Source organism: Portunus trituberculatus, chromosome 38 (genome assembly GCF_017591435.1).
Source record: "Portunus trituberculatus isolate SZX2019 chromosome 38, ASM1759143v1, whole genome shotgun sequence".
NCBI classification, from domain to species: domain Eukaryota; kingdom Metazoa; phylum Arthropoda; class Malacostraca; order Decapoda; family Portunidae; genus Portunus; species Portunus trituberculatus.
This window is the reverse complement of record NC_059292.1, coordinates 14,455,407-14,474,990: the sequence shown is the minus strand read 5'-3', so window position 1 is coordinate 14,474,990 and position 19,584 is coordinate 14,455,407. Positions and strand designations below refer to the sequence as shown.

Below are 19,584 nucleotides of genomic sequence, written 5' to 3'. Positions count from 1 at the left end.
TGGCTGCAGGAAACAGTGGCGAATGTGATCTAGCAAAGTAAATGACTTTGACTGTGCACACACTGGGTTTGAACAGCTGGTGTGACCGAGGAGGGCTGGTACACTCTGCAAGCTGCTTCTATGTACTCAATGCATCAAGAACTGGAAGCTTGGGTGGTAGAGCATCCAGTGACTGGGATTTCTCCACTGTTGCCACATCATCTCAGATCACTGGCTTGCCTTCTTTCTCCTACCCCACCCTTACCCTCATAGAGAAGTGAATAATGTGGGCCACCAGTGACCTGTGGAGATGTGGCAACAGTGGTGGAATCTTGGTCAGATAGATATGCCACCTCACCCAAATGTACAGTTCTTCCTGCACTGTGAGTATAGGTGGGAGAGAAAAAAAAAAAAACACCATGTCTTGTGTTTCTTTTGATGTACATAAATAGACGAAAAACATCGGAGATCGAGATTCATGTTATTTGATCAAGATATGTGAAGTGTGAGGTTTTTTTTCCTTTATGCACACTTGGGAAATGAAACTTTCATTTGAGAACAAAATATATTTATTATAAAATTATTTTCTGCCAAAAAAACAATAAAGTAAATTTAAATGAATTCAGAAATGATATTTTAACAACAAAAATAATAATTAAATGTCAAAATATATAAATTAAACGTTACATAACAAAGAACCAACGAGACAGTTCGATGCCGTGTTTAGGTTTTGGTCCAGCCATGTTGTTCCACTTACAGCTTGCCTGTGTTACAGTTTCATGTTTCATGTTTGCTAAGCATTATGATATTTTTTACCTCTGTAGGTTGGTGATATGTAATGTATATGATATTTCTAGGTTTGTGAATATGGCTCCTTCCAAAAGTACAAAAGAGAAGGGTGTCACAGGTATAGCTTATCATGGAACAAAAAATATTTTTTTCTTCAAGAGAAACTAGACATCATAGCCAAGGTTGAGGCAGGTGAGAAGCTCCGTGAAGTAGGCAGATTTTACTCTATTTATGAGTCCACAGTGCATAACATGATGAAATGTAAAGATGTCATAAAGAACACAGTGCAGGAATGATGGATATGGGGCCCTTAATTGGGGCGGTCTCAGGGTCAGTTGTGGTGGGTCCTGGTCCCGATCTTATTTGTAACATAGAGTTCTATCATTCGGTTGGTGCATTTTCGATATATACGCTCATTTTCTTGTTCCTTTTCCCACTTGTTAAGGGATATATATATATATATATATATATATATATATATATATATATATATATATATATATATATATATATATATATATATATATATATATATATATATATATATATATATATATATATATATATATATATATATATATACATACATACATACATACATACATACATACATACAGTAAAAGTCCTGAAATCCGGAAGTCATGGGGGTTCAGGCATTCCGAATTCTAGGATTTTCCGGATTGTAAGATAGTAAGGCTGAAAGTAAGATTAAAACCTTGAGGGTACTATGTAAACCCCACTAAACTAACCGCAACTTGCTATATCTCTTTATAGTACTGTCATAATATCTTACAGGGATTGCTACTACCACCAGTCCACTGTGTACTTCCTCACCACACCACACAAGATTTACGTAGGCTTTTCTTTTTTTTCCTGAAGATTTGCCAGACTATGGGGGAGTGGCATGGGCCTTTCCAGCCATTATGGCGGCCCATATGTGATGATTGCTCTTTTCCTACTTGTCAACTTGTATTTGTGTAGGTGATTTCACTATTTTACATAGGCTATTCCACCATTCGCATATACTGAGAAGTTTGAGTGATTGTACTGTATTGTACCCCACATAATATGTATACAGTCCACAATACTTATGTCACACTTTATAAAATAATTTTAAGTATAATACAAAACACATTTCATAACATAAAACATTTACTGATGTCTGATAAAGGGAAACAAAAAGAAAGGAAGGCCTCCAACATCATACACCAGCCAATCACGTCACCAGCGTCGAGCGTACACCAGCTGGACAACCCACGCAGATAACAGGACTCCGCAACACACACACACACACACACACACACGCACGCACATCACCTACAGAAACATAAAGCACCACTTATAATACCTCCAAATATTATTCAGTGTCGGTGATGACATGTTCTGTTTTGGCTATTGTTGTTATATATTTATTACTATTATTTCTTACTTTTTACACATTTAACTCAGCCTTTCAAATTTTCCAGATTATAAGGTTCCAGATTTAAGGACTTTTAGTGTATATACAGTGTTACTTTGACATACGAATTTAATTAGTTTTGTGACGATCAATGTATATAAAAAAAAATCGTATATCAAATCAATTTTTCCCATAGAAATTAATGGAAATAGAATTAATTTGTTCTAATGATATGAATTTATCCCCCCCCCAGAAAAAAATTAACATGTTTTAAATACCAACTAAATATAGATTTGATATAAGATAAATACAATTTTTATTGTATGCATGATATGATTGTACTCTATTGCCCAAAATAACAACTTAATCCGGAAAACTCGGGACACATCGATAGACGTTCATCACGCAAGACTCAGGGCACGTCGATAGACTTTTAGGCGTTTTTGGGCTATGTTTTGGCTATTTTCTTCCCATTTAATTTGCTTGTGAGCTGGCAACATTCATCACCTCTTGCCATGTTGCAGGGACACAACTCTTAAATGAGAGCGGTATCAGAACAGGCGACAAGAGAGAGAGAGAGAGATACAAGGGGCCCATTCTCTATCGCTCTAGCCAAGGCTGCTGAACCTGATCGAACGCAAGGCCACATAAACCGATGATACTACCTCATTTGACCTGTGATATTTTGTTAACCATAGCATCTAGAGACTTCTGTTTTTTTGCATTGCAAAGAGGAAGAGTTGTTTTTAGGTAGAACACCATTTGTACCCACTCATTTATTGAATTTCCAAGTGTAATCAGTATGTGAATACAGGATATTTTGTGTGTTTCTCGCCAAACTTGCCGAGTTAGCGCGAGCGAAATGCATGTTAAACATGCATTTGTACTTACCGACGCTGTAACAGAACTTCGTATATGTAGTAGGGAGGAGGAATTGGCAAATTACCCATGCCTTACTATTGGCATGCCACATGAACTGGAGTTTCTCTTTTAACACCTTATATGCTTTAACCCTTTAAATACAAGCTCGTACGCGTGTATGAGGTATGGGCCCTCGTACGCGTGTACGATATCGTGCCTTACAATCATATAGGGGCAAGTACATGCTTGTATTATTTCGTTTCTTTGTTTCTTTGGCTTGTATGCTACCATGGGATGTACGTGAGTCATGCATGACTCCACCTACAATACCCCTCTAGCTAATGGGCATTGAGATAGGTGTGACGCCATATGACACATCATCGCTCATTAGCCACTCATTATGTCCTGCTATGCATTCAGTATTGTTTTTGCCTTACTGAGCACGCGTACGGAGGATTTTACTGCCATAGTATTTTTTGCCCTACTAACTTGCCATGTCTGACCAAGCGTCAGACTCTGACCCGGAATATGTGCCAGGAGATAGTGAGGATAGTGATGATAGTTGTGAGAGTGACTGATTATGACACAGATGATGACATAGGCGATGATGTAGAGCCTGTGGTTGACCAGGGGTGGGCCCAAGCCCAAGCCATGGGAGCAACAGCCAGATCCCAGTAGCACTGGCACCCACTAATCCTCCCTCCCTCCCCTCCTCACCAAGCCACTCAAGCCCATCATCGCCCATGTGAATGTGAATACAATAATAATAGTAAGAATAATAATAATATAATTATGCATTATAATATATATTATTATTATTTTGTAAATTAGTACATAGCCTATTGGTAATACAATACGGTATTATTGCATTATTATTGTTATTATTATTATTATTGTTGAGCAAAGAACATAATCTAATTACGTAATTGGGGTAAAGGTGTGAGGCGACACTGGTGGTGTACTTGGTGGTGTAGTGGGAGATGCGGGTGGTGTGCAGGGCGGGCGAGCAGCAACCCACGCTTCCACCCATTCAAGTGGGTTTGCACCTTGTATATATATATATATATATATATATATATATATATATATATATATATATATATATATATATATATATATATATACTATATGCTGAGCAAAATAAAAGATGGTAAATATATATATATATATATATATATATATATATATATATATATATATATATATTTATATTATATTTAATTAATTAATTTTTTTTTTTTTACCATCTTTAATTTGCTCAGCATATAGTAGAGACATCAATGAAGCGTATGTCAGAAATATTCAGGCCATAAAATATTTTTTTACATACGTAAACGTAACCTAAATTTACGCTATCAATGTGAGGCAACTGAACCTAACACAAACAAACGAAGCCTACCATAACCTTCAATGAGGTGTCTACTATCTGTTGAACATAAAAATAAAGACATAGGACCATAGAAAATGAGTGAAAACATGAGTTAATTGAGTGCGTAGTGGCAGCGCGCGCGACAGGTTTCAGCTTGTACACTGGGTGGGGCACAAGGTGGGGCGCCCTTGTGGCAAAGGGGTTAAAGGCCCTGGGGTTCTCAGAATGGTACACCAACAATGGTTTGACTTTATAGTTACTACTAGTGTCAGCGCATAGGGCCAAGTCACAGATACGCGCACCACTGTCATATTTTGCAGTTATCTTGTGTTTCATATCCATTATGAGACTCTTCTTAAGTTCTTCTTTTCAGCCTCCTTATTTTTACTTTTGGGACCCATGATCACGAGGTCTTGAGTTCACAAAACTTAAGAAAAAATACACATTGCTGAGGAGCACAGACACATACATGCATAAAGGATGAACAATGATACACAACACGAATTGAATGTTTGGGTGGACGCAGGTAGCCAAGTGATCGGTGCGCCACCTGCTGATGGCTATTCATATCTTAGAAATATCTTCATATTTCAAGGTGTAAAGTATAATGAAAATATATATCCAGAAGTATATAGAAAAACACGTAAAATAAGATCTGGGAATGGAGTAAGAAGTGGGAAATGGAATTCAATGTGAACAAAAGCCATGTCATGGAAATGGGGAAGAGTGAAAGACGACCTGTGGGAATCTATAAGATGGGAGATGGTGTAGAACTGGAGAAAGTCAAAAAGGAAAAGGACTTAGGAGTGACGATGGAAGAAAACAATCAACCAGTAAGCCATATTGATAGAATTTTTAGAGAAACATATAATTTGCTGAGGAATATTGGAGTAGCATTTTACTACATGGACAAAGAAATGATGAAGAAATTGATAAATACTATAATAAGACCTAGATTGCAATATGCAGTAGTGTGGACCCCTCATAAAAAGAAACACATAAGAAAATTGGAGAGGCTACAAAAAATGGCTACAAGAATGGTCCCAGAACTTGAAGGGATGACATATGAGGAGAGACTAAAGGCTATGGATCTACCAACCTTGGAACAAAGAAGGGAGAGAGGAGACCTGATACAAGTCTATAAATTGATCAACAGAATGGACCAAGTGGATAATGAGAAACTGATCTTGAGAGAAGAATATGACATCCGAAGCACAAGATCGCATAGTAAAAAGCTGAGAAAGGGAAGATGTCTGAGAGATATTAAAAAATATAGTTTCCCGCAGAGATGTATTGAGACGTGGAACTGTTTAGATGAAGAAGTAGTGTCTGCAAAGAGTGTGCACACTTTTAAAGTAAGATTGGATAAGTGTAGATATGGAGACTGGGCCACACGAGCATAAAGCCCAGGCCCTGTAAAACTACAACTAGGTAAATACAACTAGGTAAATACACACACAACTAGGCAAATACACAGAGCTGAGGTGGTTCCCATATATAAGAGCAGAAGGAAGGAAGAACCTTTAAATTACAGACCGGTATCATTAACTAGTGTAATATGCAAGATGTGTGAAAAAGTAATAAAGAAGCAATGGATTGAGTTTCTTGAAGACAACAAATTATTATGAAATAGCCAATTTGTTTTTAGAAAAGGTCGGTCATGTGTAACAAATTTATTGAGTTTCTACTCTAGAATAGTTGATAAAGTACAAGAGAGAGAGGGATGGATTGACTGTATTTATTTAGATTTAAAAAAGGCGTTTGATAAAGTGCCACATGAAAGATTACTATGGAAGTTAGAGGAGAAGGGTGGCTTAAAAGGAAGCACATTGAGATGGATGAAAAATTACTTGAGGGGGAGAGAAATAAGGACGATAGTTAAAGATATGAAGTCCAAGTGGAGAGCAGTAGACAGCAGAGTGCCACAGGGGTCAGTATTGGCGCCAATACTTTTCTCATATATATAAACGACATGCCAGAGGGAGTGAACAGCTACATAAATCTGTTTGCGGACGATGCGAAACTGTGCAGAGTCATTAAACAAAAAGAGGATTGTGAAATACTACAGGAAGACTTAAACAAGATCTGGAAATGGAGTAAAAAATGGGAGATGGAATTCAATGTGGACAAAAGCCATGTCATGGAAATGGGAAAAGTGAAAGACAACCAGTGGGAATCTATAAGATGGGAGATGGAGTAGAACTAGAAAAAGTAAAAAAGGAAAAGGACTTGGGAGTGACAATGGAAGAAAACAATCAACCAGTAAGCCATATTGATAGAATTTTCAGAGAGACGTATAATTTGCTAAGAAATATTGGATTAGCATTTCACTATATGGACAAAGAAATGATGAAGAAATTGATAAGTACTAAAATAAGACCTAGATTGGAATATGCAGGAGTTGTGTGGACTCCCCATAAAAAGAAACACATAAGGAAATTGGAGAGACTACAAAAAATGGCTACAAGAATGGTTCCAGAATTTAAAGGGATGACATATGAGGAGAGACTAAAAGCTATGGATCTACCAACCCTGGAACAGAGAAGAGAGAGAGGGGATCTGATACAAGTTTATAAATTGATTAATGGAATGGATCAAGTGGATAATGAGAAACTAATCCTTAGAGAAGAATATGACATTAGAAGCACAAGATTGCATAGTAAGAAACTGAGGAAGGGAAGATGTCTGAGAGATGTTAAAAAATTTTGTTTCCCGCAAAGATGTGTTGAGACTTGGAACAGTTTGTGTGAGGAAGTGGTGTCAGCAAAAAGTGTACATAGTTTTAAAGAAAAATTGGATAAATGTTGATATGGAGACGGGACCACACGAGCATAAAGCCCAGGCCCTGTAAAACTACAACTAGGTAAATACACACACACACACACACACACACACACACACACACACACACACACACACACACACACACACACGGCACGGTAGCTCAGTGGTTAGAGCGCTGGCTTCACAAGCCAGATGACCGGGGTTAGATTCCCCGGCTGGGTGGAGATATTTGGGTGTGTCTCCTTTCACGTGTAGCCCCTGTTCACCAAGCAGTGAGTAGGTACGGGATGTAAATCGAGGAGTTGTGACCTTGTTGTCCCGGTGTGTGGTGTGTGCCTGGTCTCAGACCTATCCCAAGATCAGAAATAATGAGCTCTGAGCTTGTTCCGTAACGTCTGGCTGTCTCGTCAGAGACTGCAGCAGATCAAACAGTGAATTACACACACACACACACACACACACACACACACACACACACACACACACACACACACACACACACACACACACACACACACACACACACACACAATGGATCGAATTCCTTGAAGACAACAAATTAATATCAAATAGCCAATTTGGTTTTAGAAAAAGACGTCTTGTGTAACTAATTTATTGAGTTTCTATTCTAGAATAGTTGATAGAGTACAAGAGAGAGAGGGATGGGTTGACTGTATTTATTTGGATTTAAAAAAGGCATTTGACAAAGTGCCACATGCAAGATTACTATGGAAGTTAGAGGAGAAGGGTGGCTTAAAAGGAAGCACATTGAGATAGATAGAAAATTATTTGAGGGGGAGAGAAATAATGACTGTAGTTAAAGATATGAAGTCCAAGTGGAGAGCAGTAGAAAGCGGAGTGCCACAGGGGTCAGTATTGGCACCAATACTTTTCCTCATTTATATTAACGACATGCCAGAAGGAGTGAACTGCTACATAAATCTGTTTGCAGATGATACGAAACTGTGCAGAGTTATAAAGCAAAAGGAGGATTGTGAAATACTGCAAGAAGACCTAAATAAGATCTGGGAATGGAGTAAGAAGTGGGAAATGGAATTCAATGTGAACAAAAGCCATGTCATGGAAATGGGAAAGAGTGAAAGACAACCTGTGGGAATCTATAAGATGGGAGATGGAGTAGAACTGGAGAAAGTTAAAAAGGAAAAGAACTTAGGAGTGACGATGGAAGAAAACAATCAACCAGTAAGCCATATTGATAGAATTTTTAGAGAAACATATAATTTGCTAAGGAATATTGGAGTAGCATTTCACTACATGGACAAAGAAATGATGAAGAAATTGATAAGTGCTATAATAAGACCCAGATTGGAATATGCAGGAGTAGAGTGGACCCCTCATAAAAAAGAAACACATAAGGAAATTGGAGAGGCTACAAAAAATAGCTACAAGAATGGTTCCAGAATTTTAATTAAAGGGATGACATATGAGAAGAGACTAAAGGCTATGGATCTACCAACCCTGGAACAAAGAAGGGAGAGAGGAGACATGATACAAGTTTATAAATTGATCAACGGAATGGACCAAGTGGATAATGAGAAACTGATCCTGAGAGAAGAATATGACATCTGAAGAACAAGATAGCATAGTAAAAAGCTGAGAAAAGGAAGATGTCAGAGAGATATTAAAAAATATAGTTTCCTGCAGAGATGTATTGAGACGTGGAACAGTTTAAATGAAGAAGTAGTGTCTGCAACGAGTGTGCATACTTTTAAAGTAAGATTGGATAAGTGTAGATATGGAGATGGGGCCACACGAGCATAAAGCCCAGGCCCTGTAAAACTACAACCCTCGTTTTTCTGGACTATAAAAATGGTGTAGGCACTGATCCAGCTAATTAAAAAAAGTCCACATAACGCAAACGAGTCCTTCATTTGCCAAATATGGTAGTTTGTCTCCTCAAACTTTTTGAGGAACTGCAAAATTTAGTTTTTTTTTGGTTTCCCTGATGAACTAAACCTAAACAAAGTTAATCTAAGTTAACCTAACATTAAAACTTACCTAACAGTACCTTATACTGCGGCTTGTAAGTTCATCTGGCACATAAGTCGACCTCTATAATTTGGGCCCAAATGTTGTACTACTATAGGTTTACCTTGCAGATGAGTTGACCCCTCTAAACCATTTCTTTGCCTGGCCCAAAGTTACTAAGTATTTGGTTGTAAATTAAGTTTTATCTACAGTAAAATCAATAAAACAACTCAAACAGATTGAAAACACCACCAACATCAAGTATTTCAACTTAATTAAACAAACTGTCAGTTTTTACTTTTTCTCTGTACTCACCTGTTTCACCATTGTATCAGGCAAATATTTACTTTTGAGATTCTAATGGTAAGTGTCCTACCACCTACAGTCCTGCTACTCATGGGGACTGCACATACTCCCAAAAGGAATGTGTTCAAGGGTGATGTGAGTATTTCATAGTCAAGCGACTCAGGGATGCCATCCCAAAAGGAATGTGTTCAAGGGTGATGTGAGTATTTCATAGGCAAGCGACTCAGGGATGCCAGACAGGTCTCATGGCTCAGAGACGCCTCTTCCTCCGCCATGTTGTGCAGGAGACTGACACTCTATAGTAAGTAGGTACAACAACGTACCTACACAAATATCGTAGTTTATAGTATAGAATATTTTACTGATACAAAAGCTAAAAACATGATCATTTTGTAACGAAACGATCATGGTTGACTGCTCATTGCTGCCATCTTGTGACAAGCATTCCTTATGAACAGCTGTTTGTTTTGTTGTATTGACGTTTGTGTGTCACTTGTGGCCGCCATGAACGAGTTCCACAGTCTTGCTGTTCTGGCTGTGTAGGAGCACTGGTGCTGCCTCAAGTGAGATCAAGGCACCTGCACCAGCATGTCACTGAAGGTGGCTGTCTTAGTCTCCCTCTAGACAGCCTGCGATGTAATCCTCAGTGCGCTGAGATGAGGTACCTCCAGCATCCGGGCCTCATGCTGGACCACCAGCGTTGACAGACTCGCCGATGCTCCAGCGACATAACTCCAGTCTGCTCCTTCTGCTGCTATCTGTCCCTCTCCACAAGCCGCAGAACATACCATTGCATGGCATCCAGTCTCTGCAAGTGGGTGGCAGCACTCGACATCCAGGACAAGGCACTGTACTCCATACAAGGTTGTATCTGATCCAGGACAAGGCACTGTACTCCATACAAGGTCGTATCTGAGCCTTGTATAGTGTGAAGATGCCCTGGGAGTTGAGGCTTCCCACCATCCGATGCAGGGCAGAGACACGCAGGGAGGCCTGGTGGGCAACAGCAGCAACATGGAGGTCGAAGCACAGGCCACAGTCCACTGTCACTCCCAGCACCTTGATGTGTTCCTGGATGAGGAGTGTCTGGCCTCCAAAGCACAGGCGTCCTGAAATGGCCGGGGAGGCAGCTGGGGATTGTGAGATTATCATGGCCTGCATCTTCTCTGGGGCAAAGCCGACCTACTAAGTCTCTCCCCATTTCACCACTAGCCTGAGCTGCCTATTTACCTCCCTGATGGTGCACTGGCTATCGGAGCAACAATAGGAGCGGGAGAAATTGCAGTCATCGGCTTAGGCAAGTAGCATCGGTATTTGCTGCAGGAGATCGTTGATGTATATGTTCCACAGGATTGGGCCCAACACTGAGCCCTGTGGAACTGAGTCCTGTGTAGGTGATGGCTGGGATGTCTGCCCGTTGATGACCACTCAGGGTTCTCATTGGAGGTATTCCTCAAGCAGCGCGAGGAGGTTCCCCTGAATACCCTTGGCATGGAGCTTTTCCATAAGCCCTGCTTGCCAGACCCTATCAAAGGCCCCAGCAATGTCCAGGGCCACCACAAGAGTATTCAGGCCTTCATCCAGGGCATCCTGCCAGCCTTGGGAGAGTAGGGTGAGGAGGTCCGCTGTTGAGTGGCCAGGCCGGAAGCCAAACTGCCTGAGAGGAGGTGGTGCTCACTCAGGTGATGACAGATGACATCCACCACCACCTGCTCCACAGCTTGCCCACCATGAAGAGCAGGGAGATGAATCTGTAGTTGCTGGGCTCAGACTGAGTTTTTTTGTGTGCAGTTATCACCTTCGCCTCCTTTCATATAGAAGCCCACCTGTGCTCCCTCAGGCTGTCCTTTTGGCACAGTGAAATTGTTGTGGAATAGCTACACATGGTCCCCAGAAATCATCTCATAAATGGAGGTCACTTTCTCCTAGGAAACATGAGAAATAGGAAACAAGACCAGAGTACCATGTTTGGCAGCATATAGGATGCACCTTTTTCCAAAAATTTGGCATACGAAGTTGAGACTTCCCTTAGGCTTATCTTCCCCCTGATGCCCACTAACCTAACTCATGATCAGTTCTCTAACTACCCTAACTGCATGCATTGTTATCTTATTGCTGGTATTATTATTATTACCAGTATTATTACTTTAAAAACTCATTTTCATAAAAATTAAAGCAATCTAGCCTGTGAGGCTGCGACACAAGTCTATAAATATCAGCTGATCAGAAGCCTGACATAATGCCATCTGACAGTGACAACTAACACTAAGTTTATGATCAAAAAGTTGATATTGAAAGAAAAAAAGAAAATAGATAAAAGTTCCTTGTGAAAAAAAAGGAGAAAGTAAATGAACCAGTGACAAAATAAAACAATTTCAGGGGGGCCATTGCAAAGACTATCCCCCTGACTCTACATTCGATCCGATCCTATCATAAGAAAACACATCAACACCTTCACCATTATGGCAGCAGTAGGAAAAGGTGGCCTTTCCAGCTCTCCTGGCCTCCCTTCGCAGCTCTTTCACTCAGCTGACATTACTTGGGAATGAAAATACAATAACCAAAACCAACCTAACCATAACTTTAACATAACCTAGTTCATGTGACATACACCTGTCTAACTAACAGCATGGTTAGGTTAGGTTAGGTTAAAGTTATGGTTAGGTTGGTTTTGGTTATTGTATTTTCATTCCCACATCCCATCAGCTGAGTGAAAGTAAGCTGTGAAGGGGAAGCTGGGAAACGAGGAGAGCAGAAAGGACCACTTTATTAAGACAGTGCCGGAAAAAGAGTGAGCTACATAACCTCCTACAATCTACAAGTGGCAGATTATGCCAAGGAGCATTTCAATAGAGCAGCAGTAAAGGCCTTTAGCCAACCACCTATAAAAAATATTGTGTGTGTCTGGTGATAGCAAGAAGACAAAGTGAAGAGCATAAGGAAAGATAAACATAACCTTCATTGCCAAGCATAACGTTGTCCAGAACTTGAGGATGTCATTGCTTTTGCAGCATTGTTTTCTGCTTATATAATGTGCTGCTAGGTGCTTTCAACAGTATATGCTTAAATGCACTAAAAAAAGTTTTTTCCTGAATTTGCCCTACTGAAATGCCCATGCATCAAATACAGTAAATGAAAAAAGGAAACTAAAAGTTGGAAAATTACTATGTTCTACTCTTTGAGAACTGCAGGAATATTAGATACAGCCTTGAAATATGTGGTGTTGCCAGATGTACATCCAACCATTTTGTTAAATGTGAAGTACTTGTTTATTTATAGGTACTTGTAATATAAAGAAGTACTTACTTATTACACACTATATAGTTGTGGATGTGTATGTAAAAGTGAGAAGAAAAAAAGCTTTAGAAATGTATAAAAATAAAATTACACATATCTAGTCTGATATCTTGAGCTCTTAGAAGAGGGAAAAAATCCAAGAGTCAAAATTGTACGGGAGCCAGACTTCCATTCGTAGCATGAGAATGATACACAGTCAGCTCTTGATTAACTCGAGGATTATATTCCTGGAAATGTCACATTATTCAAACAAGTTTCCCATAGAAAAAGTGGTAATAGAGGGGTAGGTTATGTTCCTGGCCACTGGGAAAGTCTGCCTATTTTGGGGATTTTGTTACTCAGGCTTTAAAAAACTATTAATACATCACTAGGTCACAGAAACAATTAAAATACACATTCTCATCTCTGTATCTTTCTTGTCCAGGAAATTAGAAAATTATTGATTCAACATAATTTGTCATATGATTTTATATGGCAGAAACATTATCCCATATTCATACATTTATTATTAATATGTTTGACAAACTTAGTATGATTTGGTGGTGGTTGGTAGCATTGTTTGTTTACTATCATCTAAGCTGAAGTCCAGAGACCTGCCTCACCATCCAACCAAAGGCAAAATGGAAAATTTTACAAAGAAAACCAGCCCTATTATTGCTGCAGTGTAGTCGACTTGGTGAGCCAGGAAAAAGTGCTCTAAATAGAAGCACATATGGTTGTATAGTGGCCTTAAAATGGGAGAGAATTACCACCACCTTCAACTGTGGAGGCTATGGGAAGGACAGTCCATTGGATATCTACATCAATGGGTACTTATCAAGTGATAAAGACAGAACTGATTGTAGGCTAAGTAGAATTCTAATAGAAAACTTGGGAGATGGAGATGCAGTGATTGAAACGTGGCGGCAACAATGATGATGATGTTCCTGGGAATAGTTTCAATCACAATTTTTGTTAAGTAGGCTGTTTGAACAATAACCTATATATTTCTGTTTTAAAATCAATTAGTTCACAAAAAAGTAAAAATAATAGTTTAGATAAAATTTACATGAAAGTAATGACGAAGACATGGGTCTTAGTTCACCTTCATAGTGAAGGTAAATCCTGCCTGATTGTTGCCTTCCAAAGCTGTGGAAAGGCAGCAAATGTTTTTCCTTTTTTTTATACCAAGTGGGCTTTTCACGAGAATTTATGGGCTAAAGGCGATAAGTTTTTGGGGTACCTCCTACCTCAAAGCCCACCCGCTAGGAAACTATTGCCCCGAGTGAGGAAGCCCAACCTACACTCAGACCGTGGACAGGATTCGAACCCGTGCACTTGGAGACCCCTCGGACCCCAAAGCGCGCATGGTTCCACTGTACCACGGCAGTTCTTAAGAATACCAATTTCTACTGGATGGTGTCCTTCAACTGAAGAAGGTGGAAGGTATTATTTAAGAATACGGCCAAGAGCAACTCAGGCTGGAGAAGCAGCATTGATGCACGTGATGTTATCAAGTTGAGTTAAACCACATTAAATCAAGTAAATTGCATTATTTAATTTTATCTCGTTATATGTCAAGTTGCATTAAATAAAAATTGTGTTATTCAACCTCATGCTAATCAAGACTTGACTGTATAGTATAGTAAACAATATATTTATTTATTTATTTATTTTATTTATTTTTTTTTTATTTATTTTTTTTTTTTTAAGTTTTACAAGTTTAAGAAAAATGCAACCTAACAAAAATGCCCATTAGTTTGCAAGTTAAGCTATGAAGAAGGACTTGAGATTACCAATATTACAAGAGAGAAGAGGAAGGAGTCCTGATAACAATGTATAAATTAGTAAACTATATTAGAAAAATAGACATAAATGACTTTGTACTGCAGATGGAGGAGGGAGAGAGACCTCCAAGGAGACATGGGAAGAAAATAAGAGTTGATGTTCAAGTGACATCAAGAAATAGTTTCCTGTATTGAACTAGTGAATTCTGGAATTATTTGGAAGGGATGGTTGTAGCAAACTGTTTAAAGAGAATGTTTAAATATTTAAAGAGAAATTGGATTAATATGGATATGATGACGGCAAAATGTGCTTTGGCTTGAGCCCTGTACAAAACCACTAGTTGAATACAAGGAAGCCTAGCTAAGAGATGCAGATTTGGAAAGGAAATGGTTCACTTTAATGCTGCTTTCCTTAAAAGAAAATAATAGCAAATTATAAATGAAGAGTTGAAATGGAAAAATTACATTTGAAATGTGGATAACAATTTTATTGAAGTTTATACATGGAAGTCTGGAAAGCAGAGTCAAGCAAGTATTTTCAGAGTTTCTTTGTCATTGGATTCGCTCTGCAATTGGAGTTAATTGATGAGACAAAATAAACTGATTAGGTATCCTGCTTGGTAAAGCTTCCTGAGTTCAATATCTCTTCATTATGAAATCATCCACATAAGTGTGAGTGTAACACTTGTGTAAAGGAGGGAGGAAAAACATTGAGTGTTGGCAAGAGATGAGATATAGGGTTTGAGTACTTATTGTAGAGGAGGAAGACTTTTGAGTGTCATTGAAGAGATGGAATAGAGGGTTCAAGTCAGGTACATACATTGAACTACACAGGGTTTATGTTGCCCTCTAGGAATTCTTCCTGACTGTTTACTGATATAGAACATTCATAATTCAAAAGTGGATAATAGATTATTAGGAATTTATGAAGACAAAAGGAATGGATGATAGGACAGAGCAGTGTGAACTGCTGTAGAAGTTAAAAGATGACCAGTAAACATCTACTACTTCAATGTTGGAACAGTCATAAGATTGAAAAAGGACAGATAGATGAATGGACTAAATGGAGGATAGTTTAGAAATCAAAGATTAGTCATACTCTATTAGTCCCTTGAGTACCGTGATGCATTTCCATATTCATCCTGCTTACTATTTGGTGATTTTATACAGCTTCAGAAACTTATGTGGGGGTTGAAATAGTGAAGACTGTGGCCATTAATCTTCTGACCTCCTTAGACCCTTCGTAGTGTTAATGAAATGGCCTAGTCGCACACCAATCTCAAGGTAAAAATGTGTCCCAGTACTGAAGGGGTTAAAAGCTTTTAACATGTCTAGGGCAACAGAAAAGATTTAATTATCATCTTCCATGAAGATGTGGGGAGTTACAACACAAGATGTTCTTTGGTCAACAGAAATCATGTCATGGGTGCTCCACTTTACGAATAAAGGCAGCACAACAAACAAAATGTATTGCCTTTGTTGTTAGTTGCATTACCACTAAAGGCAGCTTCATTATCACTTTTTTGTCAACTTTCTGAAGACTGTCAACTTTTGTCATTGTTTTTGTGGAATAGTATGATGCAGACATTAAAGTAATTTTTTGTTGATACCCTACTATAATCTTTTGAGATAGGCTGTTACTTAGAAATAAATAAATAATCTAAAATAAAGAGATTTTGCTATGCTGGACACCAGTTCACCCATGCCTACATACATTCTTGTTCTCTAAAAGGTGATGGATTTCATAGGTGCAGTGTTATTCCCTTGTCATAAATCCAATGAAAAGTTCGTTTGCACACTAGACTGTGATCGCTACGTAGGTAGCTGTAGTATGAAGTGGCAATTGGTATGAAAACTGTTAGCTTTGGTTTAGAAAATAGATGCCTTGCTAATGTAATATTAATGTAATCATTGTTATTTAGACTTTAGTGGTCATCATGGTCATCCCAATGTGTTTACCTGCTGTAAATGTTATCATGGATATTTCTTGTGTGACGTTCTTTGCACAAACTTTAGATATACTACTGTCTACTGAAGTCAGAGGACATTAATAACAGAACCCCACTGATTTCAAACCTGATATGAATTATTGCTGCCCTTGTTTAAACACATGATCACTTTTATTAAGTATTTAAATCAAAACATTTACGTACTTCCATATCCTCTTGAGTGCTGTTCATAGCAGGCTACTGTGGCAACTGTGAGTCTGATGCTAGGCATTGGGCCACATTTGGTCAAGTGCATAGGAAGATGTAACTATTGTAGCCAACACAAAAAATTTGATATTTTGTTGTTTATAATATTATACCCTTGAATGATCAAAACTGTAGTTTTGAAATCACAACTTTCAAGGGATAACAGTAGATAGACTTGAAGTCTTCAATAGCATAGCTTCTTATTTATTTATTTATTTATTTATTTTATTTACTTATTTTTTATTTATTCTTATTTTGTTTATTTTATTTTTTTACTTATTTATTTATTTATTATTTATTTATTTTATTTATTTTATTTTATTTATATATATATTTTTTTTTTTTTTTTTGTGTGTGTGTGGGGGTAGGGGGTGTATGCATGTGTGCACAATCATATATATTTATGGTGGTGATATTCAAACTACTGCTGTTATAATGAAACAGGCCCAATATAATTTGGAACAAGCCTAACAGTAGTATCATTACCAAGAAGTGAACCATTTTGAATAAATATCTGAGCTACTGTTTTCACCTTCATTTGACAAAACCATTTTTCCTCCACACAGCAAAGGTGCCCCATCGGCTGACTCTTTTTTACGTGTGCAATGACATAGTGCAAAACAGCAGGAGAAAGAAGATACAAGACCTAGTGCAGCACTTTGCTACAGCCATCAAGGAGGCAGCACCTCTAGTCAGGTACATTTGCATAATATTTCTCTCTCTCTCTCTCTCTCTCTCTCTCTCTCTCTCTCTCTCTCTCTCTCTCTCTCTCTCTCTCCAGGAATAATTCATTATGATAAATTGTAACAGCTTATCAGATACCTTTTCATGCTAAGAAAGGATATACTACATACTGGGAGAAAATGTATAGGTATACTCTAAGTAGTTTGGTTCCTCTTTTGATGGCCCCACCTTGTATGTATGACATGAACTTTCATTTACAGAGATGAGAAGATCCGGCCAAAGATTATCCGTATCTTCAACATCTGGGAGGAGAGAGGAGTTTATGATGCAAAGTTTGTGTCTGAATTAACAGAAATTGTTGAAAATGTTGGCACTGTCAATGCCTCAGAGAATGAGGTGGTGCTGTCTACTTTTCAGGTAACTTTTATCATAGTATTATTTTAATAGTATGTATGTGTATTTTCTCTTCCATAGAAACTTTTTTCTGCTTTGTTCTTTCTTGTTATCCTTTGAATCATGAATAAGAAGTTACATTACTTGCTCATCATTACTGAAGGATCTATGTGATTGTGCTTTTTGTCCCTGTTGTGATGCCATATATTAGTTGCTTTTAAAAGGTACACAGTAGCAACAGGCATCCTGGCCATGGTCTAAATTTTTGTATAGATGTGACAAAGACAGTCATTATCATAAGGTGTTATGGCTGTCCTCATCTCATATATCCAATAAATGTATTGTTACTCTTAGCCTGTGCAGCTTGTGGAAGGGATCAGAGGATTGCTGGCTCTCACCAAAACTACTGAGTCCATGCTCACTGATTTTAAGAACCAAGACTTCTCTCTTACTGATGAGGAGATCAATCAACTACGCCAGACTGTCAAAGGTGAAGTGCAAGATTGACCTTATTTTCTAATTGTTAATCATCATACAGTTTTTAATGATTGCCATCAAAGTAAAAGGAAGCATGTGAATTCATAAAGGATTAAAAGAGATGAGGTAGCCATAACAATGATTGTGTCTGGCAGAACGTGGAACCAGTCGAGAGCGAATGGAGGAATTTGAAGAAGCAGTGATTGCACTGGAATGCTATCTGGCTGCTGTGCAAAAGGAGGTGGAAGAGAGAACACAAGTAGTCACTCTTCTGGAGCAAGCAGAAATTTTCTATGAGACCCAAAGAGGGGAAGCCAGACTGGTTGCTAATGTAAGTAATACTATGGTAATCTCAGAATTGTCATTAACATTTCATCTGTTCAAGAAATAAGGTCACCTCTTTCACATCCAAAAGTCACTTCACTTTAAATAAATTTATTTTTAAACATATTCCAACTACTGAACTCATTGACTTTAAAGCTGCTTAATATTTTCTGTGCTATAAGATAAACTATTGAAATTACCATTCTGTCATCTTGTGAATTATATTTATTATGCTATAAATACATGCCATTTTTATTTTTATTTCATAGCAGTACAGTAATATGCCTATCAAGGCAGGGATGGAGGGTACACTGGACATGTGTTCTAACTAATGGTGGGGCTAGATTTCAGTTGCAAGTTTTTAAATCTTACGTAAAGAAAATGCAGATTTTAGACCAAATATGAAAACTACATAGAGTACTGGAGGGTCTGTGCACTAAGTCCCGTGTCAAACAAAGAGTGGAAATGAGGCAAAGTTAAAATTTTCCCGCCAGTATCTTCCCACTGTTCTGTGTTCGCCAGAGAGGCAATGTGCTCTCCACTATAACTTTGTACATTGAGCTCTGTTAACTGTTTCAATAGCACACATGACACATGAATGTCAGTATTATCACTGCTACCTATTTTCACACAAAATTAACATAACTTGTCAATGAATTAATCGTTATTATGCCTGGCTGTCAAATGGTTGATGATAAATGTGTCTAGTCTCAACAAATAAGGAATTGTGTGGGTAGCACTTAAACCTTCCATAAAACACCCTTAGTAGCTAGTGTGCCAACCAGTGTAGGGCATTACTAGGCAATAGTAAAACTAAATTGTACTGACCCACAAGTGAGGCCGATAATGTGTACGACATTGCCATATCTCATTACTTCAAGGAAATGGAATAACAGTTCTCTATTCAATTAAATGCAAGACTTTGCTAGCGTGCCCGCATTGTGACCTGACTCGCCCCCGTACCCCAGGGAA

The 19,584-nt window shown here is 38.3% G+C and overlaps 1 protein-coding gene across 4 annotated transcripts in view; it reads left to right on the top strand.

Annotated features, from left to right (window-relative positions):
• LOC123514669 overlaps positions 1–19,584 on the top strand; it is an 84,237-nt gene that overhangs the window by 26,361 nt on the left and 38,292 nt on the right. For all 4 annotated transcript variants that reach the window (XM_045272701.1, XM_045272700.1, XM_045272703.1 and 1 more), the window contains exons 3-6: positions 17,301–17,430; positions 17,679–17,835; positions 18,166–18,301; positions 18,444–18,619. In XM_045272701.1, the coding sequence (XP_045128636.1) occupies positions 17,301–17,430; positions 17,679–17,835; positions 18,166–18,301; positions 18,444–18,619 (599 nt within the window). The remainder of the gene's footprint in view (positions 1–17,300; positions 17,431–17,678; positions 17,836–18,165; positions 18,302–18,443; positions 18,620–19,584) is intronic.